Source organism: Diachasma alloeum, unplaced genomic scaffold, assembly GCF_001412515.2.
Source record: "Diachasma alloeum isolate Michigan unplaced genomic scaffold, Dall2.0 Dall_scaffold_00313, whole genome shotgun sequence".
NCBI classification, from domain to species: Eukaryota; Metazoa; Arthropoda; class Insecta; order Hymenoptera; family Braconidae; genus Diachasma; species Diachasma alloeum.
In genome coordinates this window covers 1,161,687-1,178,800 of record NW_021680452.1, presented here as the reverse complement: position 1 = coordinate 1,178,800, position 17,114 = coordinate 1,161,687, and the positions used below count along the sequence as shown (strand labels likewise).

Genomic DNA, 17,114 nt, shown 5'->3' with positions numbered 1-17,114 from the left:
AATTGGAATATGAATTCCGTAACGAAGCGGTAAAACGGTTTAAGTTGGTTTTGACTATTGCTTAGTTTTCAATGAATATATCGGGGTCTAAGACAGATTCTAAAATTTGTATTATAACCTTTTTTGTTGAGCAAATCGAGAACTATAAAAAAAGTTTTAACGGAAATTTTGCTATCTCCCGTAGGTTCGGAAATATTCCTCGAAAACTCAATCAAGAGTTAAGCTTAAATTGTTCTATTGCTTCGTTACTGAATTCCATGAGTGCTGCATATAAAAATGAAATTTGTCATTCATGTAATTTCGTCGCAATTATAACGAGCGACTTTTCGCGACCTTCAGAAAGCTTTCCTATATTGTTATATTAATTTCAAAATCGAGTTGATGGAATACCATCAGTTGAGAAATGGATTCCTTGAAGAGCATTGGTCCGTATAATTGACAGTCATTAGATTTTATATATTCCTCCATTGGCTGCAAAACGTTAAAACTCTTTTACGCACGGAAAAACCCAATTTCAACGAAAGTGTAAACATCCTCAAAAATATTCAAATTGCAAGGCTTACGTCACACATTCAGATAACAGTATCCATGAAAGCCCCAAGTCTGACGAATGAGGAAAAAAACTTGAAACATAACTGAACGTTTTTTCCTTATTTATGTTCCGCTTCTACTAAGAAGCAGAAGTTGATCGAATTGCAAAGTAGCGGTCTAGAAAAGGCGGTGTAGTGAACTCATCACCTCAGTCAGTATTGCGAGTTATTCAGAACGGGTCAGCCATGAGGATATCCGCAGCGCCTCTCTTTGCGATCATTTCATTGTGCGTTATTGCAGTGTCTTGTACCCCAAGAGTGACAATTAGAAATGGAACACTTGAAGGATCTATACTGCAGTCCAGGAAGGGGCGGAATTTCGTAGCGTTTAGGGGAATTCCGTATGCTCGGCCACCAGTAGGAGAATTACGCTTCCAGGTAAATAACAATTCAGAAAAAAAAATTAATTCACAGATCTCGTCATGAACTTTTTGGATTCATGTACTGCAAGTGTCCAACCGCAGCTTTGGAACCGATACAAAATGATACATAGAATCCATCGTTACATTTTGTTAGAAACGAGGGGCCATTGATTTGTGAAATCACTGTATCACTCAGGAATGAAATTGTATGAAATCAATTGGAATCAACTGAAATCAGTCAAATCCTGGGATTTCATGGATTTCTGGTGATTTCAATTGAAGTCACTTGCAATCGCTGAAATCCCATGAAATCATGAAATGAGCAGCTCATGAGATCCCTTCGAATATATAAAAGAGGAAGAAACTTTTGACTTACACAGCAAAACCATTGTCTGAATTTCAGACTAACAGGTGCCCAAACATCTTAATTCATGTTTGAAATTCAGACAAATTTTCATTTTATTCAGACGTTTTTTAGCGTCTGAAAAATTTCTACAAAAGGTGTGTGGAATTCAGACATTTGTTTTTGCTGTGTATTTGTGGTGTATTCTTCTACGCATGCCCATTCACGTGTATTATTTTTATTTAAAAATTCTTGAATTTCAACCAATAACTACTCATGGTTATATGGCCATTGGTCAATATCGCCAGACAATTTTCTACCCTATGGTTATATAAAAAAATTAATAAGTATTTCTGATTGCAAATTTCGTTCATTCCTAATTCGAGTGGAGCGTTCATTTCGTTCAGGTGAATGTATGAAGTGTACGTTGTTCTTCAGTTTATTGAAGAAATAGATATTTTATCGAATGAAAAAATTATCGAAAAAACAAAATAATTTGATTCTTATGGTTTTATCTTGATGGTTTCATCCTCCCATTCACCCCTTTGTAACTCTCATGCCTGAGTCTTCTTCCACTAATATCGTGCATTTCTTTTTCTCCGGGTTCTACCTCCATTCGCTCCTACTCCATTCTCCCCTAAATAGATGAAATCAAAAATTTGAAATCACTTGAAATCGTCTGTAATCGCGGAATCACCAAAAAATCCCGGACAATCACATGAAATCAATGATTGCATGAAATCACGGAAATCTCCCTGAAATCTCGTGAAATCAGCCATCACTTTTTTCGTTCGATTTTTTAAGTTTTTTGTTCGATTTTTTTAATGAAAACAAAAGAAAAATAGAATGAAAAAATATTAAAAAATTTGAGACAAGGAAATTCTATAGAAAATATTTCAATAGAATAAGTTGTATAGAAAAATCAAATGCTATGGACTTTTTCTATGGAATATCTTCTATTGAACATGACAATAGAATCTGCCAAAAACTAATGAAAGTTCAACAGAAATCCAATAGATTTTTTTAACGAATTCGCTAGGTTTTTCTGCTAAATTTTTTCTTGCTCGGTGTTTCTCATAAGCGCAGATATATGTATTTTCAGAATCGCTTATAAATTGCTGACAATGAGAAACGTAAAATCGAAGTATAATTTCAAACATTAAACTTGTTGTTGATTACTGCAGAATCGGCAGGTGTGTAAACATGGTGAGAAAAAACGATGGAAAGAAAAGNCGTCTGAAAAATTTCTACAAAAGGTGTGTGGAATTCAGACATTTGTTTTTGCTGTGTATTTGTGGTGTATTCTTCTACGCATGCCCATTCACGTGTATTATTTTTATTTAAAAATTCTTGAATTTCAACCAATAACTACTCATGGTTATATGGCCATTGGTCAATATCGCCAGACAATTTTCTACCCTATGGTTATATAAAAAAATTAATAAGTATTTCTGATTGCAAATTTCGTTCATTCCTAATTCGAGTGGAGCGTTCATTTCGTTCAGGTGAATGTATGAAGTGTACGTTGTTCTTCAGTTTATTGAAGAAATAGATATTTTATCGAATGAAAAAATTATCGAAAAAACAAAATAATTTGATTCTTATGGTTTTATCTTGATGGTTTCATCCTCCCATTCACCCCTTTGTAACTCTCATGCCTGAGTCTTCTTCCACTAATATCGTGCATTTCTTTTTCTCCGGGTTCTACCTCCATTCGCTCCTACTCCATTCTCCCCTAAATAGATGAAATCAAAAATTTGAAATCACTTGAAATCGTCTGTAATCGCGGAATCACCAAAAAATCCCGGACAATCACATGAAATCAATGATTGCATGAAATCACGGAAATCTCCCTGAAATCTCGTGAAATCAGCCATCACTTTTTTCGTTCGATTTTTTAAGTTTTTTGTTCGATTTTTTTAATGAAAACAAAAGAAAAATAGAATGAAAAAATATTAAAAAATTTGAGACAAGGAAATTCTATAGAAAATATTTCAATAGAATAAGTTGTATAGAAAAATCAAATGCTATGGACTTTTTCTATGGAATATCTTCTATTGAACATGACAATAGAATCTGCCAAAAACTAATGAAAGTTCAACAGAAATCCAATAGATTTTTTTAACGAATTCGCTAGGTTTTTCTGCTAAATTTTTTCTTGCTCGGTGTTTCTCATAAGCGCAGATATATGTATTTTCAGAATCGCTTATAAATTGCTGACAATGAGAAACGTAAAATCGAAGTATAATTTCAAACATTAAACTTGTTGTTGATTACTGCAGAATCGGCAGGTGTGTAAACATGGTGAGAAAAAACGATGGAAAGAAAAGTATGGCTTCGTCTGCCTACATGGAAAAATAAACATGTCTTCGGACCTATCAATAAACATCTTTCAAATAAGGGTACAATATCAAAAAGATTCCATAGATATTTTTTTGGCTGGAATATTATGAGAACAGGGAAAGAAATCACTGTGCTCAAAGAATAAATTGTTATTACTATTATTAATTCTCACTTGAGTATATTTCCAAGATTCACCGTCAATATTTGATATATTCTTTTGCAAATATGTAGATGATGGGTGCGGTTGATAAGAGATCTGATAAGCTCTGAGAAGGCCTGAAACCACGAGAATAATTGAGTAGTGGTGAATGTATCCAAATTAACTATAAAATAGTCAAACATAAGGTGGTTATCTGAAGAGTGCAATTCTCGAAAAAATATTGAAAAAAATTTTCTACAAGAAACCTCTTATCACAATTTTCTGTTTCCAAATGAAAGCTTTGTAATCGGTCGATTTTTCGATTCTCCAATATTGCCTGGATATGCTTTAGATTGTTATTAAACGTCGAGATACCATGTTTTTAAAAAATGTCCGTATTTGCGTGCAAAATTCTGGAATTTTTTTTATACATCTTCACAAAAAAAAAGATTAAGAGATAGGTGCAAACCTGAAATTTTGGTCCACAATTGGTGTTATTTACGAGCACATCTGGACGAAATTTTAGCTTAATCGGTCCATTAGTTTTGGAGATATAGTGATTACGCAATTTTTTTTCCCAATATCTCGAAAACTACTGCATCAAATGAACTTTTTGTGATGTTAAAATATTCCTTATGATGATATTTATCGAATCCGAACCATAATATACCTAGCTAATTTAGACGAGACGTCCAGTAATTGAAATTTTTCATTTTTGTGATACAATCGATGTTTATACGATAAGGCTCGAAAAAATCGAAATAGGAAGTTGAAATTCGGTATGATTTTAGCTCTTACTATTAGAAATATTCAATTTTTTGTGTAAAACAATATTGTTCAATATCTCAAAGACTATTCATTTGGTTTTTTGAAGTTATGAAGTTATTTTTGACTCGTTATGAAGATGAGTGATTTCAACATAGAGATTTTGACTTGAGATTTGGACTAGCAGACTGAGCCATCTCAAAAATGGTGATAATTATGCAAAATGCATACAAAAAAAAATCATTTTCTTACTTCATAGGCACCCCAACCACCAAATTCTTGGACAGGAGTTCGCTCCGCTAAGGCTGATGGAACAGTCTGCGTTCAAAGAAACTACGATAACACTAGTTCAAAATCAACTGGATCGGAGGATTGTCTTTTCATTAATGTGTTTACCCCAGAATTGCCAAGGAGAACTAGGAGACATACCCCTAAACGTTATGCTGTTATGGTGTGGTCTCATGGTGGTGGCGTCGAAGGTTCCAGTCATTCTTTGCTCTACGGTCCGAAGTTTCTTCTCGACCACGATATTGTTCTCGTCACCATGAACTATAGGTAAATTCATCATTGGAACTTACGCACACAGACACAACAAGTTTCCGCTTTCTAAAGACAAAAAGTACTCGATTCGAGTGATATTTTTCTAATAATCAGAAAAAAAGTTCTAGTTTTCAGTGATTTTTACTGAAAGCCAGTACTCATGGTACTTAATTCAAGGCACTTTGATTCTGGAATCTATATAGTACTTTCGCTTCTTAAAATAAGAACCATTGAGTATAAAAATCAAGAACCCTGGGGAATTGACATCAAGAACCCTGGGTTTCTTAAAGTAAAAACCTTGAAGTGCTTATTATAATTGACATCCCTGTTCCCTCCAATGATTTTCATTAATTATCATATGACATCACAATTCAGGAAACCCCTGCCCCGCTCCATCACGAAATTACAGAACTTCCTCCTCTCTTCAATCACGTGACGCAATATTTGATTACTTTGAAATTTTTTTAATTTAAGAACCCAGGGTTCACGATTTCAGTACCCAGCGGATCTTGATTCTAGGCCACGGTTCTGAATCTCAATACCGTAGTGCTGGAAACCAGAAGCTTAGAAAGTTTGTTTTTTTTTTTAGAATGGGACCTCTGGGTCTTTTGAGCACCGCAGATAGTGTCATCCCAGGGAATGCTGGCCTAAAGGATCATGTTCAGGCCCTCCGATGGGTTCAAGAAAATATTGCTACGTTCGGAGGTGATCCCGCCAAAGTAACCATCTTCGGTGAGAGTTTTGGGGCTTCAAATGTGCATTTGCTTACGTTGAGTCCACTGGCAAGAGGTAAGAAACCAGACATTTTCATGAAGACGCCCAAGTAGACACTACTCTGAAACCCTATTCAACAAATTGCTGTGATATCACAAGATGCGAAACGCTATATAAAGTCGTATTTTTATTAAGAGGGGAGCTGATATAGCGTTTCACATCTTGTAACATCACAGGGCATTATTGGATAGGATTTGGGAGTAGGTAGAAGGGGAACCAGAATGATTCTTGATATTAGTTTCCAGAAAATTTGACTTGAAAAATGGATAGGATGTTGCGTAGAATTTTGGATCTTACACGACAAGCGAAAATAACTTTGTAGGATTACGAAATTCATAGCACAAGCTTTATTTTGGGTAATGTCGTCAAGGCTCAATCGACTGAAGCGAATTGAAAGATTCTTCAGATAAGAATGAATAATTTTTTAAATAACCCATTGGAATTCATTATAATCACCGATCAAATATTGTAATGATTACTGACTGTAACAGGAACGATCAATTCAGAATACTGGTTCACTTGAACTCGCTATTTTGTAAATTATTCATTTTTGTTTAAAGAATTTTTCAATTTGTTTCAATTTTCCGAGTATTCACCACATTAATCAAGAAAAAGCTTGTGGCAAGAATTTTGTTTTTCCCCGGCTCGCAATGACAGTTTTGTCGCTATTCCACATTTGGCCAAACGACAAACTTCTCTCACTGTGAGGCGACGATTTCACATCTTTGGCATGAACTTGATCGATGCTATCTCGTCCCGGTGTTATCACAGAGATATTGATCAATCATTAGCTGACTTCACTGTCAAGGTTGGACCAAGGTTCGTCATAGGTTCTCTAATTTTTCGTCAACCAGATACATTCATAATACGAATTGGCAAAAATAACCGTTAATCAGTGACAGTTCAAAAAGCGATTCTCTCTGATTTTATAATCGGTCCAATCGACTACCACTATTAAACGAAACATTCCAATTAAGAGGGGTAACGGTCAGTTTTTTTCTATACTATCTACCTTCTAATAAACAAAACGTCCCGATTAAAAGGGATAACGGTACGTAAAATCTGGAAGTTGGAGGACAGAAAGCATAGAACATGAAACTATTCATAATTTCTTATCTGTTGATTAGGCTATGATCATGGTAGTTGAGGAATGGTCGAGGCCAGAATTGGTCGAGGGTAGCCCAGTGTTGGCTGGCGCTGAACCATTCTCCGCCAATTTTGGTCCATGTCTAATTTTTTATCAGAAACGAATTCCGCCCAATTGGTTAAGGGCCCGTCCAATGCAGACAAGCTTCGGTCTAGTATTGGGCCCCCGCTGGTCCAGTACTGGATAAACGCATAATCCATTTCTAGAATCTCAAATGTAGGTATCATAGCACTGTATTGGCGGTTGACATTTCCATACTCTTGGTAATAACTACCTGGGCAGGACGTGAGACTTCCTTCTCAACAGTTAATTATACAAATACATCGATTTGTCTTTCAGGACTCTTCCACCAGGTGATTAGCCAGAGCGGCACTGCCATCAATCAATGGCCATACCATACCGCAAAATCCGCGAGGGAGAGCGCTCACCGTCTCGCCAGAGAACTGAATTGTCCTACAGATACTTCCGAGAAACTTCTTCAGTGCTTACGTACAAAGGATGCCGGCGATGTCATGATGCAGCCTGCAAATTGGCCGGTATTTACAAGCACGCAAACTTTCTATCTGTCCTAGTATTTACAGAAGACTGAGAGAAAAACAAACACGTTGTCAAACAAGTCTTGTTTGGGCCAACAAAATCGCTACTTGAAAATTGTCAAGAAAGAATTTATTTGGTTTGAATTTGAGAGTCTCAAACATAAATAATTGTTCTGCTTTCGACAGCAGGGAAATAGTTAGCTCAAGAGGGGGATAATTCACACCAGACGGTGCCTTTTCAGAATGAAAATATTTCATCTAGAGCAAAATTAATCAACAAATATTATCTATTATTTTTATTCATATTTCTTTTCTACTACCATTACGGTTTTATAGGCTCCCCATCCGTCTGCCTTGCCTCTCCCACTTCTCCTATTAACTACTATCTCTTGTTTCGCATAAAACGAAGATTTTTCGGGTGCAAAACACGTATGGGAGTATCGAATAACGTAGGAGTAGTGCTAGAGATGACATTTCTTGCGTGCACAGAGAATGCAATTTTTTTTGAACTACTAAATCGATTTTTGCGATAAAAATTTTTCATTCCGACGCACTCTCTGCATGTTTGGCACACAAAAATAGTTTTTTGATAATTTTCAAAAAACTATTTTCTTGGCATAAGTAAGACTTGTTTGAGAACAAGCCTTTGTCGTTTTTTTGTTAGTGAAGTCAAAATGTTTTTAGATCTTCATTGGAGCTCCAGATCTACCATTCCGAGCGGTGATAGAATCCCCCAATCCAGGTGCGTTTTTAACAGACGAGCCTGGAAAATTGATGGAACGTGGCCAGTTTGCAGATGTTGCTTGGTTGAATGGTGTAAACGCTCAGGAAGGAGCTCTCGCCGCTGGCGGTTAGTATGAAAAATATTACCTCCTGCAGTGACATACACGAGTTAATGTTACTTACTTCTCATTTATTGCAGTTCTCTATGCATCACCCAATCAAACGAATGTCAGGCGGTTGAATAACGAGTTTACTGAGCTTGCACCACTAGCCAATGGTTTAGACAGAGACTGCCCAAAACCAATCTTGGACGATATTACAAGAAGAATACGTCAATATTACTTCGGTGACAAGCAAATCGATGAGTCCACTAGGATGAACGTTGTAGATGTACGAAGATTTCAATTAATGTTTTGCATATGAAATAATTTCTTTACTATTGAATTTTTATATTGTAGATGATTTCTGATTCGATCTTCAAGTTCGCTAGTGCCACCGCAGCGAAATTACATCTTCAAGGTGCAAGGAATCCGGTATATTACTATCAATTTGCATACAGAGGCTCCTTGAGTTACTCAGCTTTTGGTGATCCCACGAAAGACTATGGTGTCTCTCATGCTGACGAACTTCTGTACCTATTTCCAGTACATGAAGTTCTGTTTCCGACTGGTACAATGAGTCAGAGAGATTTCCAAATGGTGGATGTGATGACTGCTTTATGGTCCAACTTTGCGAGATTCGGGTGAGCAATGGAGAATTGATTTCCATCATTAATTTTTTTGTTGGAGGAACATAGGATGATAGCTTCATCTCTGTAACAGGAAACCTGTACCATCCCGTACATCTACACTTCCCGTTGATTGGGAACCTGTTAGAACTGATGCGCTTGAGACGTTTTCTATCGAGAGTCCAACGAGCTTCAAAATGTCTAATAATGTCTTCAAAGATATGATCAACCTGTGGTCTAGTTTTCGCTGTCGCGCCGGTCTTTCTCGTACAGCTAATCTACCTACTGCATAATATAATTTTGCAAAGAATCTCGATGTGATTCCGGGGATTCTGTCATTTGATTCAATGACATCATTAATTATTCAGAGACAGCATGCAAAACCTGCAAAACAATTTTTTTCTCGATAGAAACAAAATTATATCGTTTTATATATGTATCGAATTGTGTATATAAGTGTTTGAAAACTAGGTACTTAGCGTCATTTGTCTTCAACTATATTCGTACATCATTTTGTGTAACTGTGAAATAAATCGATTGCAAGTCAAATTTAGTGAATTCTATGAATACGAATGTGGCAAGATGTCATGATGTCAAAATTTCATGAAATTTGTGGTGAATTGGGAAACTAGCACTGTGTTTTTGGAATAAATCACTTCCACAAATAGATAAGAAGCAATTTAGCGAAAAAATTTTTCTTCGAAAAAGATGCACCTTGCTTACTAATTCACCACAGAAATAACTTTACTCATTTGCTATTGAGAATAAGACCGATACCGCGTATCTCGATCCACTTCAGAGATAATAATTCACTTGAAAATGTAGAGAAAAAGAATACATTGCCGGATTACAACGTGAAGTTTTAATATCTTATCGTTACACATTGTCTTATGTTTTGTTATATTCTGTGCGACAGAAGCAGTTCAGTCTGCATGTGGATTCATTCAGAAACAGTCAAATATGAGATTTTCAGTGGGACACATTGCATTACTGCTTTCATTATGGATTTGTACAGTGCTTGCTGCGACAAGAGTAAGAATTAGTGATGGGATACTAGAAGGATCGGTATTGAAATCAAGGAACGGACGAGATATCTTTGCATTTAGGGGCATCCCATACGCTCGTCCACCAGTAGGAGTATTACGATTTCAGGTAGAATATCGATTATGTAAGCTGGAATTCAAAGTGACAATTTTCATAAAACAATTTGTACCAATTATTGTTATTATATAATAATTATCCGATAAAATTTTTCGTCTCCAATTCTCAATTTCTGTCATTTATTCTATTGATTCTATCAAAAGGTAAGAATAGAAATGGAATTTATGAGTATTCTTTCATTATTCGAGAAAATATGTCGATTTTAAAACTTTCCGGAGACATTGAAAAATTGTTTTTTTTCATTTCTTCTCATTAAAATTAGATGATAAAATTCCAAAATATTTATATTCCGCCCATATTTGAAAAAAAAACTGATTCCAAGTTTCCACCGACACAAATGAAGAAACACTACTTTTCTCAATCTTCTAGCCGATCATCCTTTTTTAAAAATTTTGAGGAATACATGGAGCAATTTTTCTATTACCCGAATAAGGTTTCGAATGACTTTTGTTTTGTGTGTTTACTTTTATTCCAAAGAAAAATCTTTTTATTGATTTTTAACATAATTCCTCTTGGTTCAATGTTATAACTTGTGAATTAAAGAAAATATATATACATAATAAGAATAAGAAGGGAGAAAATTAAATTAATCGAATTATAAAAACGGAAATTGAAATAAAATAAAATGAAATAAAATAGTATAAATCATCCTAGCGACGCGCGCGAAGCGCCCGTTCACTAGTTGTTCTATAAGTAAGTTGAAATGGTTCCCAGAAAGATATGAAATCAATCACAGTGTCTTCGGTCTTTGATTTTAGGCACCTCAGCCACCAGCCCCTTGGACAGGAGTCCGGTCGGCTAAAAGTGATGCAAACATATGTCTCCAGAAGGAGGCCCAAAACTCCGCCTCTAGGATCTTCGGTTCAGAAGATTGTCTCTACATAAATGTATACACTCCAAAATTGCCTGATGTTGGATGGAAAAATTCTTCCATTCCTTATGCTGTTATGGTGTGGAGTTACGGTGGTGGATGGTTCTCGGGTAGTGGTTCGTCACAGCTATATAGTCCAAAGTTCCTGCTAGATCATGACATTGTTCTAGTGACCATGAATTACAGGTAAAACTATCAAGAAAAGTCGCATGATTTGAAAAAAACGAAGATGAACGACAATTCTTTGCAGATTGGGACCTCTCGGTTTTCTGAGTACAGCAGATGATGTCGTTCCAGGGAATTATGCTTTAAAGGATCAAGTGCAAGCACTTCGCTGGGTTCAGAGAAATATAGCAGTCTTCGGTGGTGATCCAAGCAAAGTCACCATTGCCGGTGGCAGTGCTGGAGCCGCAAATGTACATTACCTTGTTTTGAGTCCACTCGCTAAAGGTATCGGATGAAGTACTGATTCTAAAACGTTACATACCATCTTCGTGAACAATCGTATAATGACATGAATCGCATAAATTCAATGATTTGACCGTTATATGAAAAAAGATTAATTCTTTAACCCTTTGCGCTGAGAGCTCATTGCATAAGCAGATACCGAGCCCATCCTTGCTTTTACCCTTTCTGAATGATACACTGAAAAAAGACATGATTGCTATCCATAAATTTTTTGCATAACGTGAATGTAAAAGTCGATAAACTCACAGAAACCTAAGATCTTTACTATAACAATAATGTAAAAAGCCTAGAAGACTCCTCTGTGCATGACACTGCGTATATCTTTAACATTGAAAAATTGAAACATACCTGAATTCAATGTGAAGGACTATTCCATCGAGGGATCTCCCAGAGCGGTACCGCCGTCAATACTTGGTCATACAACACACCAAAACTTGCGAGGGATACTGCCCGTCGTCTTGCTAGAGAACTTGATTGTCCAACAGAGACCTCAAAGAGAATTCTTCAGTGTCTGCGCACTAAAAATGCTAGTGCGATAGCTGCAAAGCCTACAGCGTGGTCGGTAATTGAACACATCCTTCTGTTTTTGGCTGAAGATTGATAATCTCAACCATTGTTACTAATGTATGCCAAGATGATGCCAGTTACCGGACCTGTTCCGTTCGAGAACAGGTGTCTCTGAGATGTCCGGTTATTAGAGCATTTGAATTATTAAATTAGCGGTGAAAGGGATGCCGTCTTGTAGTCATTACTTATCGCTCATTCGCTTCATGAACTTTTTTCCCATTGAAACGTAGGTAAACATGCAGTTGACCGCGCCTATATTGCAGAAGGCATGTGACTGTTACTTTATGTTATTTGTATTTTAATGTTTTATTTCTACTAATTCATTGGTAGTAAGCTTCCGAATGGATCCACAGCCATTCCCTTTTTCAATTTATCGCCAAAACTTTGTATAAACCGGTACATATATTTTGATTGACCTAGATAAAAGACAAGGGGCCGAGTATTTTGAAAAAAAATTGACATCGGCCAAGTAGTTTTTGAGATATTGATCAATATTGTTTTATACAAAAAAATGAATATCTCTGGAACTACTGGACCGATATCGCTCAGCCAAAATACCAACCTTTGGTATTATGGGAGATACAACGATACCAAATTTCAACCTTCTATCTCAATTTCTTGTCGTGTTAGCGCGCGTACATGGAATCTTGGGAAAAAATGGTAAATCGGCAATATCTCAAAAACTTTTTGTGAACGGGTATATATATTTTGATTGATCTAGATAGAAGACATCGAGATGAGTATTTTGAAAAAAAAAAATGAAATCGGTCAAGTAGTTTCTGAAATATTGACCAATATAGTTTTATACAAAAAGTTGAATATCTCAGGAACTACTGGACCGATCGGGGTGAAATTGTGCATCAAACTTAAGCTCAATAATACCTAGTATGGACCAAAATGTCACGTCCATATCAATCAATTTTCCCGTATCAATGTTATATTTTCTGAAAAGTGGTAACCCAAAAACCGAACTATCAGACCCGGACATACAGACATTTTCTAAAAACATCATTTCTTCACGTTTCATTCTACATCATTTCCAGGTAAAATTCGAGAATGCCAAAATCCGGCGAATACTATGTTTCCATTCGGAAGCAAAAACAGGTTAATCATATGAAAGACACATCAGAAAATGGCTCTAATCAATCGTAGACATGATTTACTCTGAAAATTTTCTACGATTCATAGGGCTGCCCACAAGACTCAAACGAGACTTCACTTTGAAGGGATTGCTCGGCTCGGTCTTGGTGAGCGGGAAAATTTTTGGTCTCGTCACTGTCTCAAAAGAGGCAGCATCGGCTCTTCTCGTGATGATTCCCACTCAATTTATCTCATCTCGGTCTCAAATTTTTCGTGCTTCTTCAATGTAAAATCTCGAGATGAGATAAATTGTGTGTCATGTGAGAGTCATCAAGAGAAGAGCCGATACTGCCTCTTTTGAGACTGTGACGATACCGAAAGTTTCTGTGATCACTAAGACCAAGACGATCCCTCCAACGTAAAGTCTCGTTTGAGTCTCGTCGGCAGCCCTAACGATTCACGTTTTCAAAATACATCTGCAACACAAAAATTCATAAGTAGAATATTTATTTCATAAAAAAATACGCATGAAAAAATTCAATAGAAAACCTAGCAAATTCGCTATGGTAATCCCCTATGGTATTGACACACGCTACATGTCTGTTAGATTTTCAATGGAGCTCCAACGATGCCATTCCGACCAGTCAAGGAGTCAAACCATTCTGGTGCATTCTTAACAGAGGAACCAGGCGAATTGATGAAACGTGGCGAGTTCTCAGACGTTCCTTGGTTGAGTGGTGTGAATGCGAATGAGGGATCTATGTATACTGTGGGTTAGTACCATGAAAGTCATCCCGTGAGTCGTCCGGATGTAACTTGTATTATGAATTCCAGGACTTTATTCATCCCCTCATCAAGAAGATGTTAAACGATTGAATGACGAGTTTGTGGAACTTATTCCAATATCCCTTGAGATGAACCCAGATTACCCGAGAACAACCCTGGAAGCAATTTCGCGAAAAATCCGTCAATATTACTTTGGAAATAAGACAATTGATGAGTCTACTAGGATGAACGTGACTGATGTACGTTATTTCCTGTAAATGGAAGCCGTATACTGAATTTTTTCTGAAAAATTTCACGCATGAAAAAATTCAATAGAAAACCTAGCGAATTCGCTAGAAAATTCTGTTGGAATTCTATAGGAATTCTCTGGGGTATCCATAGGATTTCTATTGGAACTCTATTTGTTTTTTACACTGATTCTAGTGGATATTCGCTAAGAAAAAGTTAATAGATATCGAATTTCGATTTGGAATTTTCTCTTGAGATTTATTCTGTAAGAATGCTTGGGCATCAATTTTCCAAATTTTTTCCACTCGGATTCTGTAATGCAAAATGAAACAAAATCCAGTGGAAAAAACTTGGAAAATTTGTGCTCGATAATTCTTATCGAATATCTAATAGAATCAGCGCAAAAAAACAAATATCAGTTATCAAATATCAAATATCAGTTTTCAATAGAATTCCAATAGGAATCCTATAGAATCCCCATAGAATTCATATAGAATTCCAATAGAATTTTCTAGCGAACTCGCTAGGTTTTCTATTGAATTTTTTCATGCGAATTTTTTAATGAAATAAAAATTCTACTTATGAATTTTTGTGTTGCAGATGTTTTCTGATGCTGAATTGAAATTCGCCGGTGCTACTGCAGTGAAAGGCCATCTGCATGCTTCAAAGAGTCCCACATACTTCTATCATTTTGGATATAGAAGCATCAATCATACATCACTCATTCCCTACGATCCAGACAGAGACTACGGTGTTACTCATGGTGATGAACTCATGTATCTATTCCCTTTCTATCAAGCTCATTTTCCTAACAAAACAATGGGTGAAGGAGACTTTAAAATGGTTGATGTAATGACACTGTTATGGACCAACTTTGTCATATTCGGGTAAGCCGTCAAGACTTTATTTTGGCCAGTCAGCCATGAAATGACGTTCATTCTTTAACCAGAGAACCTACACATGAAAGTACATTCAAATCTTCTATTGAATGGACGCCTGTGAAGACCGATGCCCTCGAGACCTTCATCATTGAAGGCCCTAGAAGCTTGAAAATGTCCAAGGGTATTTTCAAAAACATGATCGACTTCTGGTCCAGTTTGCCCTGCCGGGTTGGTCTTTCATATACAAACAAGTACCTCGTTGGTTGCTAGGAAGATGTGAACAATTTGTATGCAACATTCTAAAAATTTATTTCGAAGTGTTCAAGCGATGATCAACCTATGGCCTAATTTATGTTGTTGGCCAGGCCAACGACATAAATTTGCTCTCTTCATAATATCATTATTTTTCCGGCAGTTAGCTTGTAAATTATTTTGTGTTATCTCAAAATTGATAGATTGTGCGTGTAACATTAATTAGCCAATGTATTGATAATAAAAAATAATTTTTGAAAAAATTTAGAGGAAACATGAGTTTTCAGATTTGATCTTTATCGTCTCAAGCTTTTGGGAAAATTTATGATGATTTTCTTGTAATCTTATTTGTATTCTATTTCGAATAATTTGAAAATAAATGGATGGCCGTTAGCATTGAACGCATGGATAGCGCTACTAAATGGCATATATATTGTTTCCCTCTTAATCCTCTGTAGGGAAGGGTAGGGCAAAACGGATCACTGCTAGAAAATTGATAATTTTTTAATTTTGGAGGTAAACAAAAATTGGAGGCAAAAACAAAAATTCAAAATCATTTGTGGTTTGAGGTGATTAGCGAATCTGATCAAATTACGGTTCAACGACACTTCTTGTCTATATAACCCTTGTGACGGTTATGATCTTGAAACTCCCTTTTAATTCAACACATTCAGTGTTCCTGATTTGAAGGAAAACAAACAAAAATTACCAATTTTTCGTCAGTGGTCCGTTTTGCCTTCCCGGGCCGTTTTGCCCTACCCTCCCCTATATTATAAAAATCCGAATCGACTTCTGGCGATAGAAAATTACGGCGAAAAATTAAGACTCAAAACCAAGGGTCACAAGGGTCAGAATTAGAGTCCTGGTAAGCCTCAGAATACGGGTCATGTAGGGGTGATATGGGGTTATGTGGATGCAATATGGGGCTTTCAAGGCATTGACTGGAACCTTTTTCCAAAAACAAAAAAATCGCTTCTACTGGGTAGCATCATAATAATCGTGGGGGGTTGGCGAGTAGAGCGAGCACGGGGTGGCGATGGTAGGGATGGGCGATGTTTTAAAAAACATCGATTATCGAAGAATTGATGTTTGTCGAAAACATCGATGTTGTGAATCGATTTTTCGGGAAAAAACATTGCCTATTAAAAATTTCGATATTTTTCTCATTACAAAGGAAAAAAAATTTTTTTTAAGATTTTTTTTTCATCATTTTTATTGAAAAATATATATTCAACCCAAGGAACTTACGTTTTAATGATAAGTACTGCTGGAGAGTTAAATTTTGAATCTCGGAACGGGGTTTTTGATTAATTGAGAAAAATATATTGAATATTTTCCGTTAGCCACAATAATGGTTAAAAATTTTAATTTAAAAAAATTGAAAAATTTCAATTCAAAAAAATAATGGACGACGGGAGTTGTTCACTTATAACTTATAATTTATAATTTATAATTTATAACATACATACTGTAGAAAATAATGACTTCTGATTGCGGATAAATTATTATTTTTCGTCATTCAGGCCCGTTAGGTAGCGCCTACTATAGCTGTCTTGAGGGAAGCTAAATGGCGTTTAACAGACCAGGTCCGTTAAACGAAGCACAGGTATGGTTAACTCGAGTTAGCAGCCCTAGGACAATAAAAACATACAGTTTCTAGATGGGCAACCCACAAAACCTTCGTAGGAATACAACATGAAGTGTGCGGTTATCGCTGTCACTTGCTTGAAAACTCGGCGGATCGTTCACCACTAATACGATGCGCCACCGTCATTGCCGATGACATCAGGAGTTGTTATTCCGTTGCTAGGGAGTCAGTCGTAACTTGAGG

The 17,114-nt window shown here is 36.3% G+C and overlaps 2 protein-coding genes across 2 annotated transcripts; both read left to right on the top strand.

Annotated features, from left to right (window-relative positions):
* The first annotated feature begins 757 nt into the window (after positions 1 to 757).
* LOC107039922 (esterase FE4) lies at positions 758 to 9,538 on the top strand. Its single transcript, XM_029126225.1, has 8 exons — positions 758 to 968; positions 4,802 to 5,097; positions 5,672 to 5,871; positions 7,343 to 7,539; positions 8,224 to 8,389; positions 8,462 to 8,652; positions 8,721 to 9,004; positions 9,084 to 9,538. The coding sequence occupies exons 1-8, from the start codon at positions 777 to 779 to the stop codon at positions 9,280 to 9,282; spliced, it is 1,725 nt and encodes a 574-aa protein (XP_028982058.1). The 5' UTR covers positions 758 to 776; the 3' UTR covers positions 9,283 to 9,538.
* A 154-nt stretch (positions 9,539 to 9,692) lies between these two features.
* Positions 9,693 to 15,550, top strand: LOC114841307 (esterase E4-like). The gene is made up of 8 exons (XM_029126224.1): positions 9,693 to 10,141; positions 10,909 to 11,207; positions 11,272 to 11,471; positions 11,855 to 12,051; positions 13,744 to 13,909; positions 13,971 to 14,161; positions 14,751 to 15,037; positions 15,100 to 15,550. Exons 1-8 carry the CDS (start codon positions 9,950 to 9,952, stop codon positions 15,299 to 15,301), a joined length of 1,734 nt encoding a protein of 577 aa, XP_028982057.1. The 5' UTR covers positions 9,693 to 9,949; the 3' UTR covers positions 15,302 to 15,550.
* Positions 15,551 to 17,114: the final 1,564 nt, after the last annotated feature.

What these genes read in the sequence shown, in the direction of transcription:
- LOC107039922 (XM_029126225.1), top strand. Translation starts at nt 777, where the DNA reads ATGAGGATATCCGCAGCGCCTCTCTTTGCGATCATTTCATTGTGCGTT. An exon ending in CTCGTCACCATGAACTATAG is followed by an intron (nt 5,098 to 5,671) that starts GTAAATTCATCA and finishes TTTTTTTTTTAG; the next exon opens with AATGGGACCTCTGGGTCTTT. An exon ending in TGCAGCCTGCAAATTGGCCG is followed by an intron (nt 7,540 to 8,223) that starts GTATTTACAAGC and finishes AAATGTTTTTAG; the next exon opens with ATCTTCATTGGAGCTCCAGA.
- LOC114841307 (XM_029126224.1), top strand. Translation starts at nt 9,950, where the DNA reads ATGAGATTTTCAGTGGGACACATTGCATTACTGCTTTCATTATGGATT. An exon ending in CAAAGCCTACAGCGTGGTCG is followed by an intron (nt 12,052 to 13,743) that starts GTAATTGAACAC and finishes CATGTCTGTTAG; the next exon opens with ATTTTCAATGGAGCTCCAAC. An exon ending in CTAGGATGAACGTGACTGAT is followed by an intron (nt 14,162 to 14,750) that starts GTACGTTATTTC and finishes TTTGTGTTGCAG; the next exon opens with ATGTTTTCTGATGCTGAATT.